Below are 18,967 nucleotides of genomic sequence, written 5' to 3'. Positions count from 1 at the left end.
TATAGCAAAAGGATACAAAGCAAAATCCACAAAGGAAAAGGAACATGGGGTGAAATCTGGAAAAACTGGTCTAACTAGGAAAAATTCTCCCAAGGGAGTCACACAGGATGAGCTTAATCCTAGTAGTGTTGTGACAGCACATGTGAAATGTCCACCAGGGGAGCTGATTCAACCCAGTGTCCAGTTCTGTTTTTTTCCACTCAGTGACCAATTTTTACTGGGAGCTGGTCAATTAGTATCTATCTGCTTGGCACCTACCACAATTCCCGCCTCCCAGAAAGAAAGCAGGTGTCCAGCATAAACCACATTGTGTGCCCAGTTTATGCACAGCGTGCCACTTTTACCAGCACTGGGCACCCTCCTCAGATTCAAGTTCCCACACACCGGCCAAGCGCTGATCTTGTAAGGTCTTTGAGGGTAATTTGTTAGGCTGCTATGTTAACTCTTTTTGGCACAAGAATTTTATCCCAACATTCTTTCTTAAAGTTGCCAACTTAAGTTTTACATTTATAGACATAACCCAAGCAAGCTAAATAAAGTCCAAACTTGAAAACTAAAGAACACTACCTCAGTATTAAGACTGACTACTGCATAGTTATTCAAGAAAAACTTTACATTTATATTTCATATTTTCTTACCATTATTTGCACTTATGAATGTCCTTTTATTTAGGTGGCAAACAGCTAAACTTAAGGCACTTATTAATAAAGAAAGAAATGTGTCTGCAGGTAGGCAATAATTTATAAAGATTAATTTCCTCTTTAGAATAAGAAAATATAGCCTGACCAGGTGGTGGCGCAGTGGATCGAGTGTCAGACTGGGATGCCAAGGACCCAGGTTCGAGACCCCGAGGTTGCCAGCTTGAGCGCAGGCTCATCTGGTTTGAGCAAAGCTCACCAGCTTGGACCCAAGGTCGCTGGCTCGAGCAAGGGGTTACTCGGACTGCTGAAGGCCCAGGGTCAAGGCACATATGAGAAAGCAATCAATGAACAACTAAGGTGTCGCAACGAAAAACTGATGATTGATGCTTCTCATCTCTCTCCATTCCTGTCTGTCTGTCCCTATCTATCCCTCTCTCTCTGTCTCTGTAAGAAAAAAAAAATAACATTGTTTAAGATGAAATTCCCTCATTTAAATATATTACATAAAAGCCAAAATTTAGAAATGATAAATCTCTTTTATATTACTGTAGGGTTTTGAGCCTTTAAAAAAGATAACCTTAATTTAAGCTCAAATATAACATTCAGAAAAGATAAATACCTTTACTTTTTTAACTTTATCATGCTTCAAGACATTTCTCTAATAATTTCAAGTTTATTTTCCTGTATTTCGTGAGTTGCATTTTAAAATCAGAATTTTACAAATCTCCATATACAATGATACCAAATAAAATACAAAAGTTTTAAGCTTTATTAATAATTCTAAGGAGAAGAGCACACAATCAAAAAGCTGGCATAGTTAACACAAACATTATAAGTTAAAACATCTCATAAATTAAAAAAAAAATAGGAAGTATATTAATGAAAAAAAAGTAGGGGTTGACAGAAGAAAATGTTCCAATTTCTGCAGCTGGTATAGTCGGTCCTCTGTATCTTCAAGTTTCACATCCCTGGATTCAATCATCCAAGGGCCAAAAATACTTAAAAAACCCAAAACTCCAGAAACTCAATCTCTAAGCAATAGAGTAGAACAACTATTTACATAACATTCACATTATATTAGGTATTATAAATAATCTAGAGAGATTTAAAGTATAAAGGAGAATGCACAGGTTATAGGCAAGTACTGTGCCACTTTCCATAATGGATTTGAACATACTCAGATGTTCATATCTGAGGGAAGTTGTATCCTGGAACCAATCCCTGAAGGATTCAGAGGGACAACTGTACTCTCTTCACAATTTGTATCACTTACCTGCTAAGACATCATTAAATAAAACCTTATGCGATACTTACAAAATAGTGGTAAGAGGAGCAAGCTGTCTAAGTATCAGGGTCTTCCATTTGTTTTCCATCTCCCAATCTTCTGGATCCATCAGTTTACATACCAACTAAAAATGTGATTCTAGTTACCTACAGTTGAAAGCTTATCAATTAAGTCATCAATAGTGTAAACAAGAAGTTGAATGTCCGCTTTTTCCTTCATTCGGTGATCACTATGTTTTCGAAGAATGACATCTACGTCAGTGCTGACTACTCGGTCAGCAACTTGTAGGGACGTATGCCAGGGTATGATGTCATCTTTCATGCCATGAAGCAATCTTATAGGGCAGTTCACAGGAATGGGGCTATGTAACATGCAGTGGTGTTCAGCTTCTTTAATGAAATTGTACTGAATGTGATAAACTCCTTCTTCACTGTATTTTGATGGCATGCTCCACACGCCTTTTGTCTCTATTTCCTTTTTTACCTGTTAGGAAAAATTAGGAAAACAGAAGTATTTATTAACCATTTACACATGCAATTGTATCAATCTAAGAATTTAAACACTAAAATATGTACAATATATATTTGGACATTTTAATGTATTTTTCCTTGGTTTTTGAAAATTTTTGTATTCTTTTTTCTTGTTTTTGTTACTTTAATGTATTTTTTAATTCCAAAACGATTTGATTCGGTGAAACTGAGTAGTTGAAATCAACTGATTTCAGTGAAAATGCTATCTATCTGAAAACTATACTTCTAAATATCCATCTCAGATGATTTGAAATTAATAAAATTTTAAAAAACTGTAAATTATATGAAGCGATGGGGTTTTCTGCATTATAAAACATGTGAACCAAATAGTTAAAGCAGAAATGATACTCAGCATCTTCAAACTACTCAGGAATACTCCTGAATTTGTCATTTCAATAAACTTAGTTTCATTTGTTATTAGATGAAGTGGAAGCTATGCTAATTATTTAGACAAAAATTGTTGCATTTTAAGCATCCTTGCCCAGAGAGCTGTTATGTGCCACTAAATTAAATGAATATTGTTCCTTTGAAAAATAAAATGCTATATGTCTCGAATTCTCAAAGAAGTTCAGAAATAGCAAAAGCAGTATTAACCAAAGAAAATGTACAATATGTGTAAGTTCTACACCAAGAAACTGCATCAAGGCAATGTGGTTGAAAACATTGGATTCCAAACAGCTGTATAGCCTGTCTCACGCCCTCTAGTGTTCAAAGGAGAAAATGACTAGAGTAAGTTATGAGGTAGAAAGTCAACTTTCTACACAATGAAAAATGCTGGGTGTTAACATCCCAGAGCTAGAACAGATTTTTTTTAATTGAATTAAATCTAATGGGGTGACAATGGTTAATACATTATGTAGTTTTCAGTGTACAATTCTGTAATACACCTATATACTATATTGTGTGCTCATCACCCAAAGTCTAGTCTCCTTCTGTCCATTTGGCCCCCTTTACCCTCTTCATCCTCCCTCCCTTTCCCTCTGGTAACCACTATACTGCTGTCTGTGTCTATGAGTTTGTTTACTGTTTACTGCTTTCTGTTGTACATCCTACATATGAGTGAAATCTCACGGCACCCCTATGCTCAGTTCATTGCAGCATCATTCACGATAGCCAAGACATAGAAATAACCTAAGTGTCCTTTGATGGATGACTGGATAAGAGGATGATCCTAAGAGGATGTGGTACATATACACAATGGACTACTACTTATCCATAAGAAAAGATAAAGCACTGCCATTTACAACAACATGAATAAACTTGAGTGTATCATGCTAAGTGAAATAAGTCAAATGCGAAAGGACAAGAACCATAAGAATATGCCTTTTTAACAAGTTCTCAGGTGCTGCTGCCACCTGAAGACTACACTTCCTGAGTTCTTGAGCCCCTGCTCCAGACTCTTTTCGTTAATTTTCTGGGCCACAGGCCTGAAGGATCTTAGTCCCACAGGTAAAATTTAGATTCCTAGAAAAAAGATGCCAAGGAAAACTCAATTGATGATAAGTAAATAACATGCACAAAAATAACTATTACCCACTATTTCTTTATCCTTGCAGACAAATAAAGTGCTTAAACATATGCCCAATAATAATAAACTACTTTCCCTGTTATTTCAGAAACCTCACTTCTACCACAATTTGCTGAAGAACATGCTAATAATTAAAAGCATTCTTTTTTTCTTGTAAGGTGAAAATCAGGAATAAAAAAAAGAATGTCAGCTAAGTGGCTAAGCCAGAAATGGCAACTCTCATCTCCTGTGTGCTGATCCTGATGGACTGACAGTGTGCTTGGAGACCTCTGCTGAGACAGGACCCGAGGCTGCTTCCAGGCTAAAAAGAGTTTCATAACTGATTAGCTAAGTTTAATATGGTCATAAAAATAGGCACTATTTCCCATATGCCTCAAAATAGTTCTGAGAAGGGTTACAGGAAAAGATCATGAGGTATCATCCAAGTAAGTAAATGTGATTAATAAATGTTGCTAAAAGAGTAATTTAAAGTGTTATTTCATTAATGCGGCTCAAATATTTGCCAGAATGGGCTGAATGGACTAAAGAAAAGGAAACCTTAATTAAGAGACCACATAGTAAATAAAGCAAAAAGACTGCATACACAAGCAGCTAAGACCAAAGATGGGCCAATATTATAAGTCAAAGGAAAGATGACACATGAACAAATATTTAAAGAAAGAGGAAGCAGGAGCATGAAAGCAGGTATCCACTGAAGTTGCCCGGCACCTACCTCAACAGGAAGCTGATTAAATTTTGTCACTAGGCCATCTACAGCTGCAGCTATGCCAATGAGAGCCACAACCCTTTGTGGGCGTGCGATTGCAGCATGAAGCATGAGCCATCCACCGAGGCTAGACCCAACTAGTATCTAAAATCAAACATATACAGAGTTTTAAAGAGGAATTTCTTTTACTTTTCTACAAGAAGACTGAGTAATTTAATAGAATGTATATACTTTTTTCTTTTATATCCTTCAGCCCTCAGAATTATAAAATTATAATAAAATTTGTAGAACAGTACTTATATTTTACAAGTGAAAATGACACAACAATTTTAAATCAAATATCAAAACTGGTTGCTAAACATTTAAATAAATTTTCATATCTAAAGAAACAGCTCAAAATATAAATGAGGTTATCATAAACAATTATATTTAACAAAAATAGTCACCTGTGGTCCTTCAGCTAAGTCATCAATTATAGAAAGAACATCTTTTCTCCATTTTCCCACTGTAGATTCTTGTAAGTTACCATCTGAATTTCCAACTCCTGAGTAATCAAACCTGGATAAAGGGAAAACACATATCTATATCTAGAGATCTATTCATATATTTCTCTGATTTTTAAGAAATATAGTACATTCATTATTATTACAGTACCTAAAATATATTAAAATAATATAGTATATATTTCAGCAAATCCTACTGGCTTAACTGTCAAACACCAACTAGAGTCACTTTCTGATCCTACCGCTGCTGGTAACCTGGTCCCTGTCACTATCCTCTCTTGACTGGACTGATGCAAGAGTCTCTCTTTCCATGGTTTACCTTCATAGTCTATTCCTCACACTGTAGTCAGTGAGCCTTTAAAAACAAAAATCATGCCCTGTACAAACCTTCCAAAGGCTTTCTATAATCTTTAAATAAAAGCCAAAGTTCTTACCACACTCTGGCCCCTGACTACCCCTCTTTCCTTATTGCTCTCTCTCCCTCCAAACCGTATCCTCACTTTCCTTCTTTTTCTTTTTCTTTATTTTTTTTATAATTTTATTTTTTTAATGGGGCGACATCAATAAATCAGGATACATATATTCAAAGATAACAAGTCCAGGTTATCTTGTCTTTCAATTATGTTGCATACCCATCACCCAAAGTCAGATTGTCCTGTCATCTTCTATCTAGTTTTCTTTGTGCCCCTCCCCCCCTCCCCCCGTAACCACCACACTCTTATCAATGTCTCTTAGTTTCACTTTTATTCCACCTACATATGGAATAATGCAGTTCCTGTTTTTTTCTGATTTATTTCACTTCGTATGTTATCAAGATCCCACCATTTTGTTGTAAATGATCTGATGTCATCATTTCTTATGGCTGAGTAGTATTCCATAGTGTATATGAAGTTAATGGAAACCACCACCCAGGTTTCTGCCACAGAAGTTTTACATCAGCTCTCCTCTCCACATGGAATACTCTATCCTCTAGATACCCACTTAGATCACTCCCTCACTTGATTCAGGCCTTTAGCTCAAATGTTTCATCCCCAGAGAAGTCTTCTCCGACCATTCAATCAAAAACTGTGCTTCCTTCATCATTCTGTATTTCCTAGCCTGCTTTATTTTCTTCACTGCAAATATTGCCACTTGGCACTATATACATTTGATTATTCATTTGCAATCTGTCTCCTGCACTAGAATGGAAGCTGCATGTGGCCACAGGCTTTACTTTGTTCACCATGCTTTCCCAGTGCCTGATCATTACCTTGCATGTGGTAAGTGTTAAGTATTTACTGATTTCATGGAAGGGAAAGAGGAGACCAGAATTAAATTCATCATCACCAGCCCATCCACCACTTAGTTTGCTTCTCCTTCCAGCTTCCTAGTTCTCCAGCCTCAGTCTGCCTGATCTGTGAATCTCACCTCTCCTTAAGGACTCAATAAATGAAAGTATTACAGCACTCCTGTAGATCACCATCAACTCCAGTCACATTGAACTACTCCCAATTCCCAGATAAGCCCATTCATGACTTAGCCTGTGCATGGTGTTCCACCGCCTAGAAGACCTTCCTTCCCCACCCAGACTCCCAGTCATGGTACCTCCTCTGAGGAACTTTCTTTGACATATATACACCGTTTAGTACCATTTTCTTTTGTATGTACTCAGTTAACACTTTTTATACTGTGTGTTGTAATCAAGTTTTGAATATTTGTCTCTCTGACTAGAATGTCAATTCTTCACGGGTAGGATGTTTACTCCAGTTTGTTTTTCCAGGGTCTAGAACACTGCCTGCCCTGTACCATCTTCACTCACTCTCACTGTTTTCTCACTATCATTCCTTTCTCTGCAATTTGGTAAGACCAGTATTTTGGTGCATCTAAAAACCAGCTTATCACTCTGGCTGGGTGGCTCAGTTGGTTAGAGTGCCGTCTCAACATGCTGAGGTTGCGGGTTTGATCCCTGGTCAGGGTATGTACCAGAATCAACCAATCATGTCATGAATGAGTTGAACAACAAAACTGATGATTCTCTCTCTCCTCTCTCTCTAAAAAAATAAATAATTTTTTTTTTTTTTTTTGGAGAGCGTAAGAGAAGGATAGGGAGAGACATGAAAAGCATCAAATCATAGTTGCCTCACTTTAGTTGCTCATTGATTGCTTCTCATATGTGCCTTGACTGGCTGGATGGGGGGGAGGGCTCAGGCCAAGCCACTGACCCCTTGCTCAGGCCAGCAATGATGGGCTTCAAGACAGCGACCTCAGGATCATTTCGATAATCACGCGCTAGAGCTGGTGACCTCGGGGTTTTGAACCTGGGACTTCAGGTTGACTATTCACTGCCCCACCACTGGTCAGGCAATAAATAAAAATTTTTTAAAATTAAAAACAAACAAACAACACCAGTCTATTACAGTAGCCTATTAACTGTGCCTCTGTGACTATTCTTTCTTCAAATGGGTCCACTTAATAACTGTCAGGTTTTTTTCTAAAAGATTATATTGATATGGCATTAACTTCAATGGCTCCCTGTGACATATAACATAAAAGTTTAGTGCTCTAGCCTATTTTTTTAGACCATTATATTCTGGTCACCTCAAATTACCTTTATCATTTCATCAAAGGCAGCTACTGCTTTAGCCAAATAGGCTCAATGTTTTCTGTCTGTTTCAGGCCTCACACTATCTCCTTCACCTGAAATACCTTCTCCCATCACGTGCATACTAATATCCTCTCTCAGAGCTTAGTAAAAATGAAGTTTTTTGGCCTGACCTGTGGTGGTGCAGTGGATAAAGCGTTGACCTGGAACGCTGAGGTCGCCGGTTCAAAACTCTGGGCTTGCCAGGTCAAGGCACATATGGGAGTTGATGCTTCCTGCTCCTCCCTCCCCCTTCTCTCTCTCTCTCTCTCTCTCTCACTCACTCTCTCTCTCCTCCCAGACAAACTGAAACTAAATCTCTAATAAAATTTCTAATTCATTTTTACCAGTCAAAATCAAATTATTATATCCTGCTCTATAATACAGTTTGTATGCATATGTTTCTCATTATTCCTCTGAGACTGTTAAGATCTTGGAGGAAAAAAACCATTATCTTATTTCTTTTTTCTTTTTTTTTTAAGATTTTATTTATTCAATTTTCAGAGAGGAGAGAAAGAGAGAGAGAGAGAGGGAGGGAGAAAGGGGAGGAGCAGGAAGCATCAACTCCCATATGTGCCTTGACCAGGCAAGCTCAGGGTATCGAACAGGCGACCTCAGTGTTCCAGGTCGACGCTTTATCCCACTACGCCACCACAGGTCAGGCCACCATTATCTTATTTCTGTCTTTGCATTCTCTATAGTGGTTAGGTATGTAAACCTCACACACAGTAGTATAATACATTCTAAATGAATACACATGGAAAGTAAAATTAAAAAGAATTACTTTATTCAAATTTAAAGATTTCATGCTTTCCTGCTTCTTAAAATCTGGTGAAAACTAATAAATCCTAGTATGTTTAGTATATACATAAGAGTATATGTTATATATAAAGTGTACACGTATTAACTTACAGAAAAGGGATCTGTAATAACAGAAGAAAAAAATTAAATTTTGTTTAGGTATATAATGAAATGATTTTGGATCCTCGGAAAATAGCGTAACAAGGCAGCTGCTGAAGTCCAGATCGCAGTTATTACCTCCCCATCAGTCCAGTGTATGTAGGCGACAGATGAGGGAGAAGAGGAGAGAAATGCGCCCACTACTCCTCCTCTTCCCTTCCACGACAGGCAATCGGACAGCTCTCCTTGCTGCATTTCTCTACTTCCCTCTCAAATATATGGTACAGATGCAGAATACGTATAAAGGCTCTCCATAAAGGAAATTAACTATTTAGTGATACGTATAGGTTACAAGTAAGAACCCTAACCAAAATACAAGGATAATTCAAACATATTCAGCAGTTTTAGGACTTTTAAACACAGTAACAAAAGTCTGTCTTAGCAGCCTCAAGTCTAGACCAGTGGTAGTTAACCTGGTCCCTACCACCCACTAGTGGGCATTCCAGTTGTCATGGTGGGCGGTAGCGGAGCAACCAAAGTATAAATAGAAAGATAGATTTAATTATAGTAAGTTGTTTTATAAAGATGTATTCTGCCAAACTTAGCGAAAATCCGACATAAAGTACTTGGTAAGTAGTTAGTATTGTATGCTTTAACTTGCTGTAACTCTGCTTTATAAATTTTATAAATTAAAGTTACTTCCCTACCTTGTAAATCACCATTACTGTGGAACCAGTGGGCGGTTAGAAAATTTTACTACTGACAGAGATACAAAAGTGGGCAGTAGGTATAAAAAGGTTGACTACCCCTGCTCTAGACATATTCCCAAATCTAATTAAAAATTCTATTAGAAATAATTATGACAGAATACCAACCCTAAAATGTTATACTCCTTAGCTCTGACTCAATTTTATTTTATGCATGGTGACAGGACATTAAGAAAACATTTTCATGAGGTCATATGTTCCACTTGTTGTGTAATATACAAAACTAACCATTTCCTAACCAATTCAAGATCTAAATTTTATAGCAAAAAATCACAATAAAGTAAACCGAGAAACTGGAGTATAAATATAAGAAAAACTTTCCTGTAATAAGCTAAAATGCAATCAATAGTTAATAGTGATTAGACTTTAATGAAGTTTTGATAAAAAAAGGTAAGAAACCTGATCAAAATGAAAATTTGTAATGAAGTTACTATATTTTATAGAGGTTTTTAAAGATATACAAAAGCTACGTTTAAATTCTGAATCCTTTAATAGCCTATACACAGTCTAATTTCATCATGATTATTTAATATACCTTTAAAAAGAAAAAAATTTCACATGTATCTAAAATGCAGAAAACCTGCATATGTATTACAAGGAGAAAGAAACTGGATATAGTTCTGATAGCCTCAATTTAAATTCAAGAACAAGTAAAAAGGTGATTTCTTGGTTCAAAATCTTTTGGGGACAAAAAGGGAGACTGGTGACCATATTTCTGTTATGAAGATGTTTTGCTCAGGCCAGTCCCCTTCCTAGACAGCTCTTCCTTCTTACCCCAATCCTAACTATTCTTCAGTGTTCTTTTATAAAGACTTTTCTATACACTTCAATTCTGGTTTCTTTCCCACAATTAAGCACACTGCTCTTTTGACACAATCACAATCTGATGAGTATTTTTGCCAAATTTCTCACATATATATTTTATCCTGCTTTACCACCCCTATAAAAGGTCCTTTAAGGGCAATGACTATGTTTTATATTTCTTTTTATTTTTTATTTTATTATTTTTTAATTTATTCACTTTAGAAAGGAGAGAGAGGGAGAGGAGACAGAAGAGAGAAGGGAGGAGGAGCAGAAAGCATCAATTCCCATATGTGCCTTGACGAGGCAAGCCCAGGGTTTTGAACCGGCGACCTCAACATTTCCAGGTCAACGCTTTATCCACTGCGCCACCACAGGTCAGGCTACCATGTTTTATATTTCACAACACCCAACACAGTACTAGGAAGTCTACTTGCAAAAGATACACCAGTCTTTCCAGTAACAGTTAAGTCAGAACAGATTTTTAAAGAGTTCTGAGCATGAAAACCAAACAATTCAGTTAATTTGATAAGACTAAATCCATATAATTGACACAATTTCTGCTAACATATTAAGCAGATAAAGTCTAAACGTTTTAAACTTTTATTTATATTTATAATTGTATTTCTAAAAGCTGTATTTTCTAGATCTATTGAGCAAATGTTGGCAAAACTTCTCTATTTTAGGCTGTTAGTGCTGGAAAAGAATTCAGAAATTATCTTAATTCAACCTCTTCCTTTTTTATGTTGAAGATAGGTCCAGTGTTTAACTGATTCATCCTGTCACAGTTACTGCTAGAATTGATTCTAGAACCCATGTTTCTTGAATTCCAGGTCAGTTCTCTCCCTATTAAACCATACTACCTCTTCTGTAAATTTAGGCACTAAATAAATGATTGTTGTTAACAAACCTAATAACAACATAAACATGTTATTTTACTAAAATAATTATCAGGATAAAATATTATGAACTGTGAAACTAAGTTTTAGTTAAACAACACATGTCCCTATTTATGCTCATACGCATTCTTGCTTATAGGAGGGGAAAGAGAACTCAGGAAATGTGAATCATACAATGCTAACTTTACAATATAGGAGGTCCTCCAACGTCTTGTTCAAGATTGTTTCATTATAATGTTGACGAAACGTCATAGGAATTTACCTCTTGTTTTTATATCAGTTATTCTATGGTACAATTGGTTTGATTATATGTCATTTTACTTAAAGTCGCAGAACTTACCAATGATATTGAGGACTTACTGTACTTTTAAATATATATATATAAATATGTATATATTAAAAATAATAAATAGTGGTCAAATAAAAGTCCTTGAGTCCCCAATGGAAAATCACAGGATAATTACAAAGATTTTAAGAAAGCCAAGTAGTTTACTGGTGTGTTGTCATATTAGATTATTGTTTTTTAAGAGCTTAGACACTACTCGTTTCCTAATGCCAGCGTTGTGAGTGTGGCACAAAGACTTTTACAAAAGTCTTTTGACAGTTGCAATTACAAGCACCCTAAATCACAAAAATAAAGTTTAAAGACTATTAAAACAAATTCATCTATAAAAATGGTGGCATTTACTTCAATTGGTTAGAGCAGAAGTAAATCTCTGCGCTAAACGGCAGTAATATTTTCTCTGAAACATGTTGTTCCTACCTTATATAGGCGTGACCTAGAGATTTGCAAAACTCCTCAATCGCCAATGCTTTTGTACCATTCATATCAGAAATATAGCCAGGGATGAAGATAATTCCTGGACTTTTGCCTTTTAGTTTCTTATAAGCCAGGTTTGGAAGGTCTGGTCGACTAAGGAAAGAGAATGATGTCTTTTGTCTGCAAACTAAACAAAGTACACAAAACATAAACCATAGTTTGCAAAAACAGTTTTTCGAAAACCATATATATGTATCTTTTCAACCTTAACTTTCTTAACTTGTTAAACTGATGTCAAATACTATTTCCACTTAATAGAAAAAACAAACATACTTGAAGTATTAAAGTCATAAATCTGTGCATATCTTTTAAAATCATATCAAAATTAGTACCTTCCTTGAGCAAGGTCTAATTTTGATTCTTCTAAAATACACGAGGAGGTGGAAATCTCAAGGCATCACAACAGAGAATCATCAAAAATGTTTTCCTGTTGCCGCTATATTATCTGTGCTTAATAGTATAAATCAACATTCAAGTTTACTTACAACAATTTAGCCCTCCTGTGAAATTTTTGTCTAATTTTTTTAATGTCTGAGGAATTTCAAATCCTCTACTTTCTGGCTGGGAGAGGAAAAAACAAGTTTGGTATGTTCCTGGGAAATACTTTCAAAGAGGGAGGTGCTGTGTCCCTTTTATTGCTAACTCCCTTTCCACCCACTAAATCAGCGGTCGGGAACCTTTTTGGCTGAGAGAGCAATGAACACCACATATTTTAAAATGTAATTCCGTGAGAGTCATACAACGACACGTGTATGTTACGCATTATCCAATAAAAATTTGGTGTTGTCCCGGAGGACAGCTGTGATTGGCTCCAGCCACCCGCAACCATGAACATGAGCGGTAGGAAATGAATAGATTGTAATACATGAGAATGTTTTATATTTTTAACATTATTTTTTTAATTAAAGATTTGTCTGCGAGCCAGAAGCAGCCATCAAAAGAGCCACATCTGGCTCGTGAGCCATAGGTTCCCGACCCCTGCGCTAAATCATAGGCCATGGTAATAGCTAATCATAACTCTCTGTTAGCTGAGGTGCATTCAATGAGTAATTTCTTTACAAGGAACCTTAAAAAGTATGATAGTATCATATTTGGAAAAATATTTCTCATAGGACACTGCAATCACTGTGTTTTATTTGTTGGTTAGGTTGTCTATGACTGGTACACACAGATCTTAATGCAATTTAAGCACAACAGCACAATTAGTATATTCTATTTCAATGTTTTTCAACTTCTTTTCCTACTATAAAATCAATACTGGCTCTTAAAAAAAAGTAAAAAGATATATTTTAAAATATCATTTACAAGCCTACCTCCTCTCTCTAAAGACAGTCAGCTTTTATGTATTTCCTTACAGTATTTTTCTGGGCCAACAAAATCTGTTCTTCTATGTTATATGAAACTTTCCTCCACTTTATTGTGGCTAACAAAAACTTCTCAGTCTCTTCTATGTGAGCTAATAAAGTTTACCTCACACTGGATTTGAGAAGTTGATTACCAAAAAATTTAAATTGAAGACCTGAAAGCTATTTCTTTTACATGTGAGATTGTTTCAAAATTTCAATGTGTCGTAAAGTATTACAAATTTAAAACTTATGGTGAAAATCAGGGCTTGTAGGAGTCAGTTAAGCTGGCTAGCAGACTGTATAACAGTGGTCCCCAAACTTTTTACACAGGGGGCCAGTTCACTGTCCCTCAGACCATTGGAGGGCCGGACTATAAAAAAAACTATGAACAAATCCCTATGCACACTGCACATATCTTATTTTAAAGTAAAAAAACAAAACGGGAACAAATACAATATTTAAAATAAAGAACAAGTAAATTTAAATCAACAAACTGACCAGTATTTCAATGGGAACTATGGGTTTGCTTTTGGCTAATGAGATGGTCAATGTGCTCCTCTCACTGACCACCAATGAAAGAAGTGCTTCTTCCAGAAGTGCGGCAGGGGCTGGATGCGTAGTTTGGGGACCCCTGCTGTATAAGAAAAACTGTTCATTTTCCATTTCCTTAGCTCAGCACTCAAAAATCCTTCCTATCTGGCCCTGCCAGATGGCTAGGCTGGTCAGAGCATCCATGGAAGCTCAGGAGTTGCCAAAGCCATCCTTGGTCAGGGCACATGTAGGAGCAGATCAATGGTCCCATCTCTTGCTAAAAATCAGTAAAATTAAAAAAAAAAAAAATTCCTCTCTATACTCTTAATATTACCTCCCAACACAGGAATGTTTCCGTGAGACAATAATTTATTCAACCTTGGAAAGTTATAAACGGACAGGTTAATATTATATCCATAAGTGATCTTTGCACAATAAGAATTAGCTCAGTCTGGTGCTTAATGACTGGCTGTTAAATAGAAGAGTGTTACAGTATTCAATGAAATTTGGTGGTTAATAAAATGACATACTATACTAGAGAAACAGGCAGGGTGTGGCAAAAGTAGGTTTAGAGTTGTAAGTACAGGAAAGGGTTTATTCTTGTATTATTATTTATTAATTATTGTATTATTTCCCATACGAATAACTGTAGGTTTAGAGTTGTGAGTACAGGAAATTGCTTATTCTTGTATTATTATTTATTAATTATTGTATGATTTCTCATACGAATAACTGTAAAGTAAACCTACTTTTGCCCATCCTGTATAAAACACATTTTTGGTTGTGTACAATTAAATGTAAGTTAAACCAATTATATACTTTTCAAATTTTAAACTCAAAACAAAGAGTGTCTGCAATGATAATTCCCATTCTAAGCACTCATGCATCTGAGTGGCCAAAATGTGGAAACAACAAAATGGAAAACTAAAATGCTATAATTTAGACATATCTTATATCTGAGACTGGGGATGGGGTGGGAAGGGGGACGAACCAAACACAGGATAAAGAAAATAGTCAATCAAGTGCTCTGACTTCTGATTTAAATTCCAGTTTCTTTTGTCAAGTAATGCTGATGGTTTTCACTGAGCGGGAGCATCGAAAGGGCAAATTTAAAAATTAGGTTTTATTTTACACTCTTACAAAGAAAATGTTCAAGTCGTTAACTCCCCTCAAGTCAAAAGAGGGCGGGTCTAAACACCTTCATATAGTCACGATCTGTAACCGCCCTCCCTACAATCTGCAGAGAAAGGAAAGAAAAGGTAACTAATAACCAAACGCATTAGAAGCACTTTCTATTTGGCACTTGCTGCAGGGAAGACAGAGCAGGATCCTTAACTAAAGAACGAAAAATGCCCTCGAGGGCCGGGGCGGTCCAGGAGAGGGCCCGGCCGCCGCACAGCTCTCCACACAGAATTCCCCAGAATTGTCGAAAACGCCTAGAACTGGAGCACTGAGATGGGGGAAGAACAGTTTGAATGGGGCGCCAAAAACGCCCTGGACAGGGACCGACTAACCCCGGGATGTTCGAAAGAACGCGTTCTATTCCCACCTTGCGGACACTCACCTGGGAGCCACCGTGGCGCCCTCTCAGGCTTTTGTGCAAGTAACGCGCTGACGGCACGATGGAAGCCGAAGGAGACAGAAGTCCAGCTCCACCTCCGACAAGGATCCCACGCAGCCAGCGCCGCCTTGCCCACTCCAGCCATCTTCCCAGCGGTCTCTGCGCCGCGCATTGACCTACGGACACGCGCAAGGCGCCCAGGAACCGAGACTGCGCATGCGCTGCCCGCTGGACGACGGGATTTGCCGACAAGGTTGGACGTCTTGCAGCGCTGGGAAGCGCGCATGCGCAGAGCTTTGTCGCTCTCGTCAGCCTTTCGCTTCTGAGGTTTTAGTTGCGGTTTGAATAGTTTTGTGTGTTACAGTTCGGAATGTGCTGTGCGAGTGCCCTCTAGGTAGACTACTTATACAGTGGGTAGGTATACAGATACTCTAGGGCTGGAAACGCGGAGAGGAACCGGATCCAGGTTCCTAGATTAGAAACCACCTCATTAATCCGATGACACTAAGGAGTGACAGCATAAAATGCTAACCTGACATAACCTGTACCGGAAATCCTTCCAAGACCTTAAACTGACCCAGATAAGTGCCTCTACTGTGGAACTAGATATTCATCGCTCCTTTTAAACTCGTTTTTGTTCTAGCTCTTTGACTACTGAATTATTCTGACCACTACTTCACGTTATATTCAAAAACATAGTAGATTTTAAGAAATCTCAACGGAAGAATAAAATCTAGAGGATTAAATATATTTAGGGGAATATTTTATAGTCTGGAGATAGAAGGGACTTAAAATTTAAAACTCCCAAATAATAAAGAATAAAAATGTTTGACTATATACAAATTTAAACATTTGACATGGCAAGGACACCTCTAGTCAAATGAGAGTCTAGAAAAATTTATTTTACAGCACAACAGAACATTAATAGAGGGCTTCTAGAAATAATATAATTCCAATAAAATTGGCCAATTGCAATGAATAGGCATGTGTAAACAATGTTCCACCTCACTAATTGAAAATGTGAATTAAAGAAATAACGTTCTATATCCTCCTACTCATTAGATTGGCAAAAATTAAAAAATAGCAACTATTGGCAAGAATGCTGAGAAACTGGCAAACTGTTACTCACATGTGGTTGGTAGGAATGTGAATTGCTAAACTTATTTATTTTTAAAAGATTTTATTTATTGATTTTACAGAGGCAGGGGGAGCAAGAAATACCAAATCATAGTTGCTTCACTTTAGTTGTTCATTGCTAGCTTGTTGTATGTGCCTTGATCTGGCAAGATTTCGAACATGCAACCTCAGTGGTCCAGGTGGATGCTCTATCCACTGGGACACTACAAGCCAGTGGAATTGGTAAACTCTTGTCAACTAATCTGACCGCATTTTTCCAATTTAAAATATGCATCATTTCAATGCCTTTGATCCAGTGGCTCCATTTTGTGACTATCCTATAGAAAACAATACTAATACGCAAACTTGAATATTATTAGCACAGCACTATTTTAATTTTTTTAATTTTTTAAAATTATTTTTCAAATTTATTTATTCATTTTAGAGGAGAGAGAGAAAGAGAGAGAGAGAAGGGGGGAGGAGCAGGAAGCATCAACTCCCATATGTGCCTTGACCAGGCAAGCCCAGGGTTTTTTGAACCGGCGACCTCAGTGTTCCAGGTTGACGTTTGATCCACTGCGCCACCAGAGGCCAGGCCCACAGCACCATTTTTAGAAAGAAAAACAAGAGGAAAAAAACGGAATGGCCAATAACAGAAAAATGGTTAAATTGTGGTATAAGGGTTTCTGGATTCCAGCTCTGAAACCCTTCAATGTAATTCTGGAGAGTCTCAAGCATCAATAAGTAAAGCTTTTTCTTGTCTTGATCTTAATAAAAAATAACTTTACTGTCTTGATCATAAATATTGGAGCAATGATTGGTGCTTGAATGAAAGGCAAAGGTTAAAGAGAATCAGCCTGGCTCTGGAGTCTTGAGAACCTTTTCTATTGGAATATACTGGAAAAGTTAGCTGAATAAAAACTGAATAGATACAATAAACACTTATCCTCAAGGTTTTTGGATAATTGCAAATATTCTCAATCATACCTGTCTCTATTCTCTCCCTTTATTTTTGCAGGTCTTCTTGCATTTTATGTGCAGCAAAATGAAAAGAATCTGGCTCATCCTCATAGTGGAAAAACTACACACAAAAAGCAGGGAAACCCATTGATCATTTCCTTTATCCACCCTTATCAGTCTAATAAACTAGAAAAAATTGTGGCTATTGTCAAGTGAAGATGCTTTTATTAACAGTAATGGGCTTGAATTAACCAATTTATTTCCATTGTCCTACTGTAAATGTTGCCTTCATTAACAGGCGTAAAAGGACAAACTATTCTGTTCAGGACAGTTTCTCTCTCTGAAATTTGCTGCCTTAGTTCAGGGAGACAAATGAAGTCTCCAGGAGTCAATCCCTAGAGCTTTTCTTCATATCTGAATGATTTATTCCTTATCAGATAGAAGGATAAGTATACACAATCCTTGTAATCTTCTGTTCTAATTGCATCTGTGCCAAAGGGCAGTAAGATATCAAAGCTTTTAGGGATTATCTCATTTTGCTAGCAACAGGAACGTGACCAAAGATACTCTGATCACTTGTTTTTAAACTACAGATCATATTGTGAGCATACATCATGTTTTATTTAAATTCTACAATGGACTTTGGCTGATTAAACTATCCCGCAACCCACCCCCAATCCATCATGTTACCAACAGGTAACTTCCTAACAAAAAATGAGTTTATTTTCATATGTGAAATCTGGTCAACATTTTAATCCAAACTCAACATATTTTAACACACATATTTAAAAATTTCACTACATCATGCAAGATAAAAAGTTAATTAGAATATCTTCACAATCTTATGCAGAAAGTAAAGTACAGAAAAGTTATGTCTTTACATTAACCACTTATAAATTTTAGCAATTGCAATTCATCATTTTAGATCATTACGGGAATTAGGGGTGATCGCTGAAAAAAGATTATGAAAGTGTCTTCTGCAATTGTTATTTTTTCCTCCAATGTAAAATCATGTGTCATCCAGTTGCAAAATCTTATTGGCAATATGTAGACATGTGCACAAAGCACATCACAAATGTAAAAATATTGTACTCAGGCCTGTGAACATTTTATAGACACTTCTAATCTAATCATTTCACTTTGTAATAGTATGTAATGTCATTATTTTCTACTTCTAGTCATTGGACAAGTTTTAGGAAAGAGTACATTCATACTTAAAAATACACAACATAACAAACCTGATAAATGGCATTTAAAAAAACTATTACGAAACAGACTTGCCTGAAGTCATTTAATTAAACAAAAATAAATTTAACTCTAAAAAACAAAGGCTAATTGTAACGAAATACATAATAAAATAGCACATTACAGAAACATCAGACTTCATTTGATTTTTTATAAAATTACAGCACTTCTGTAAATAAGTATTTTAATTGGTCTGTTCTTTGGTTAA

General features: G+C 36.5%; 1 protein-coding gene across 2 annotated transcripts; it reads right to left on the bottom strand.

The window, feature by feature from the left end:
- Nucleotides 1-1,288: 1,288 nt before the first annotated feature.
- ABHD10 (abhydrolase domain containing 10, depalmitoylase) lies at nucleotides 1,289-15,596 on the bottom strand. 2 transcript variants are annotated; one of them, XM_066346984.1, is made up of 5 exons: nucleotides 15,442-15,596; nucleotides 11,944-12,127; nucleotides 5,137-5,248; nucleotides 4,697-4,834; nucleotides 1,303-2,409 (listed from the first exon to the last, which is right to left on the bottom strand). In XM_066346984.1, the coding sequence occupies exons 1-5, from the start codon at nucleotides 15,581-15,583 to the stop codon at nucleotides 2,065-2,067; spliced, it is 921 nt and encodes a 306-aa protein (XP_066203081.1). In that variant the 5' UTR covers nucleotides 15,584-15,596; the 3' UTR covers nucleotides 1,303-2,064. The 2 variants fall into 2 exon arrangements, with proteins under 2 accessions (XP_066203082.1, XP_066203081.1); XM_066346985.1 differs by lacking the exon at nucleotides 4,697-4,834 and having other exon boundaries at nucleotides 1,289-2,409.
- Nucleotides 15,597-18,967: the final 3,371 nt, after the last annotated feature.

Source organism: Saccopteryx leptura, chromosome 8, assembly GCF_036850995.1.
Source record: "Saccopteryx leptura isolate mSacLep1 chromosome 8, mSacLep1_pri_phased_curated, whole genome shotgun sequence".
Classification (NCBI taxonomy): domain Eukaryota; kingdom Metazoa; phylum Chordata; class Mammalia; order Chiroptera; family Emballonuridae; genus Saccopteryx; species Saccopteryx leptura.
Note: the sequence above shows the minus strand (reverse complement) of the source record. Positions and strands in the feature narration are given on the sequence as shown.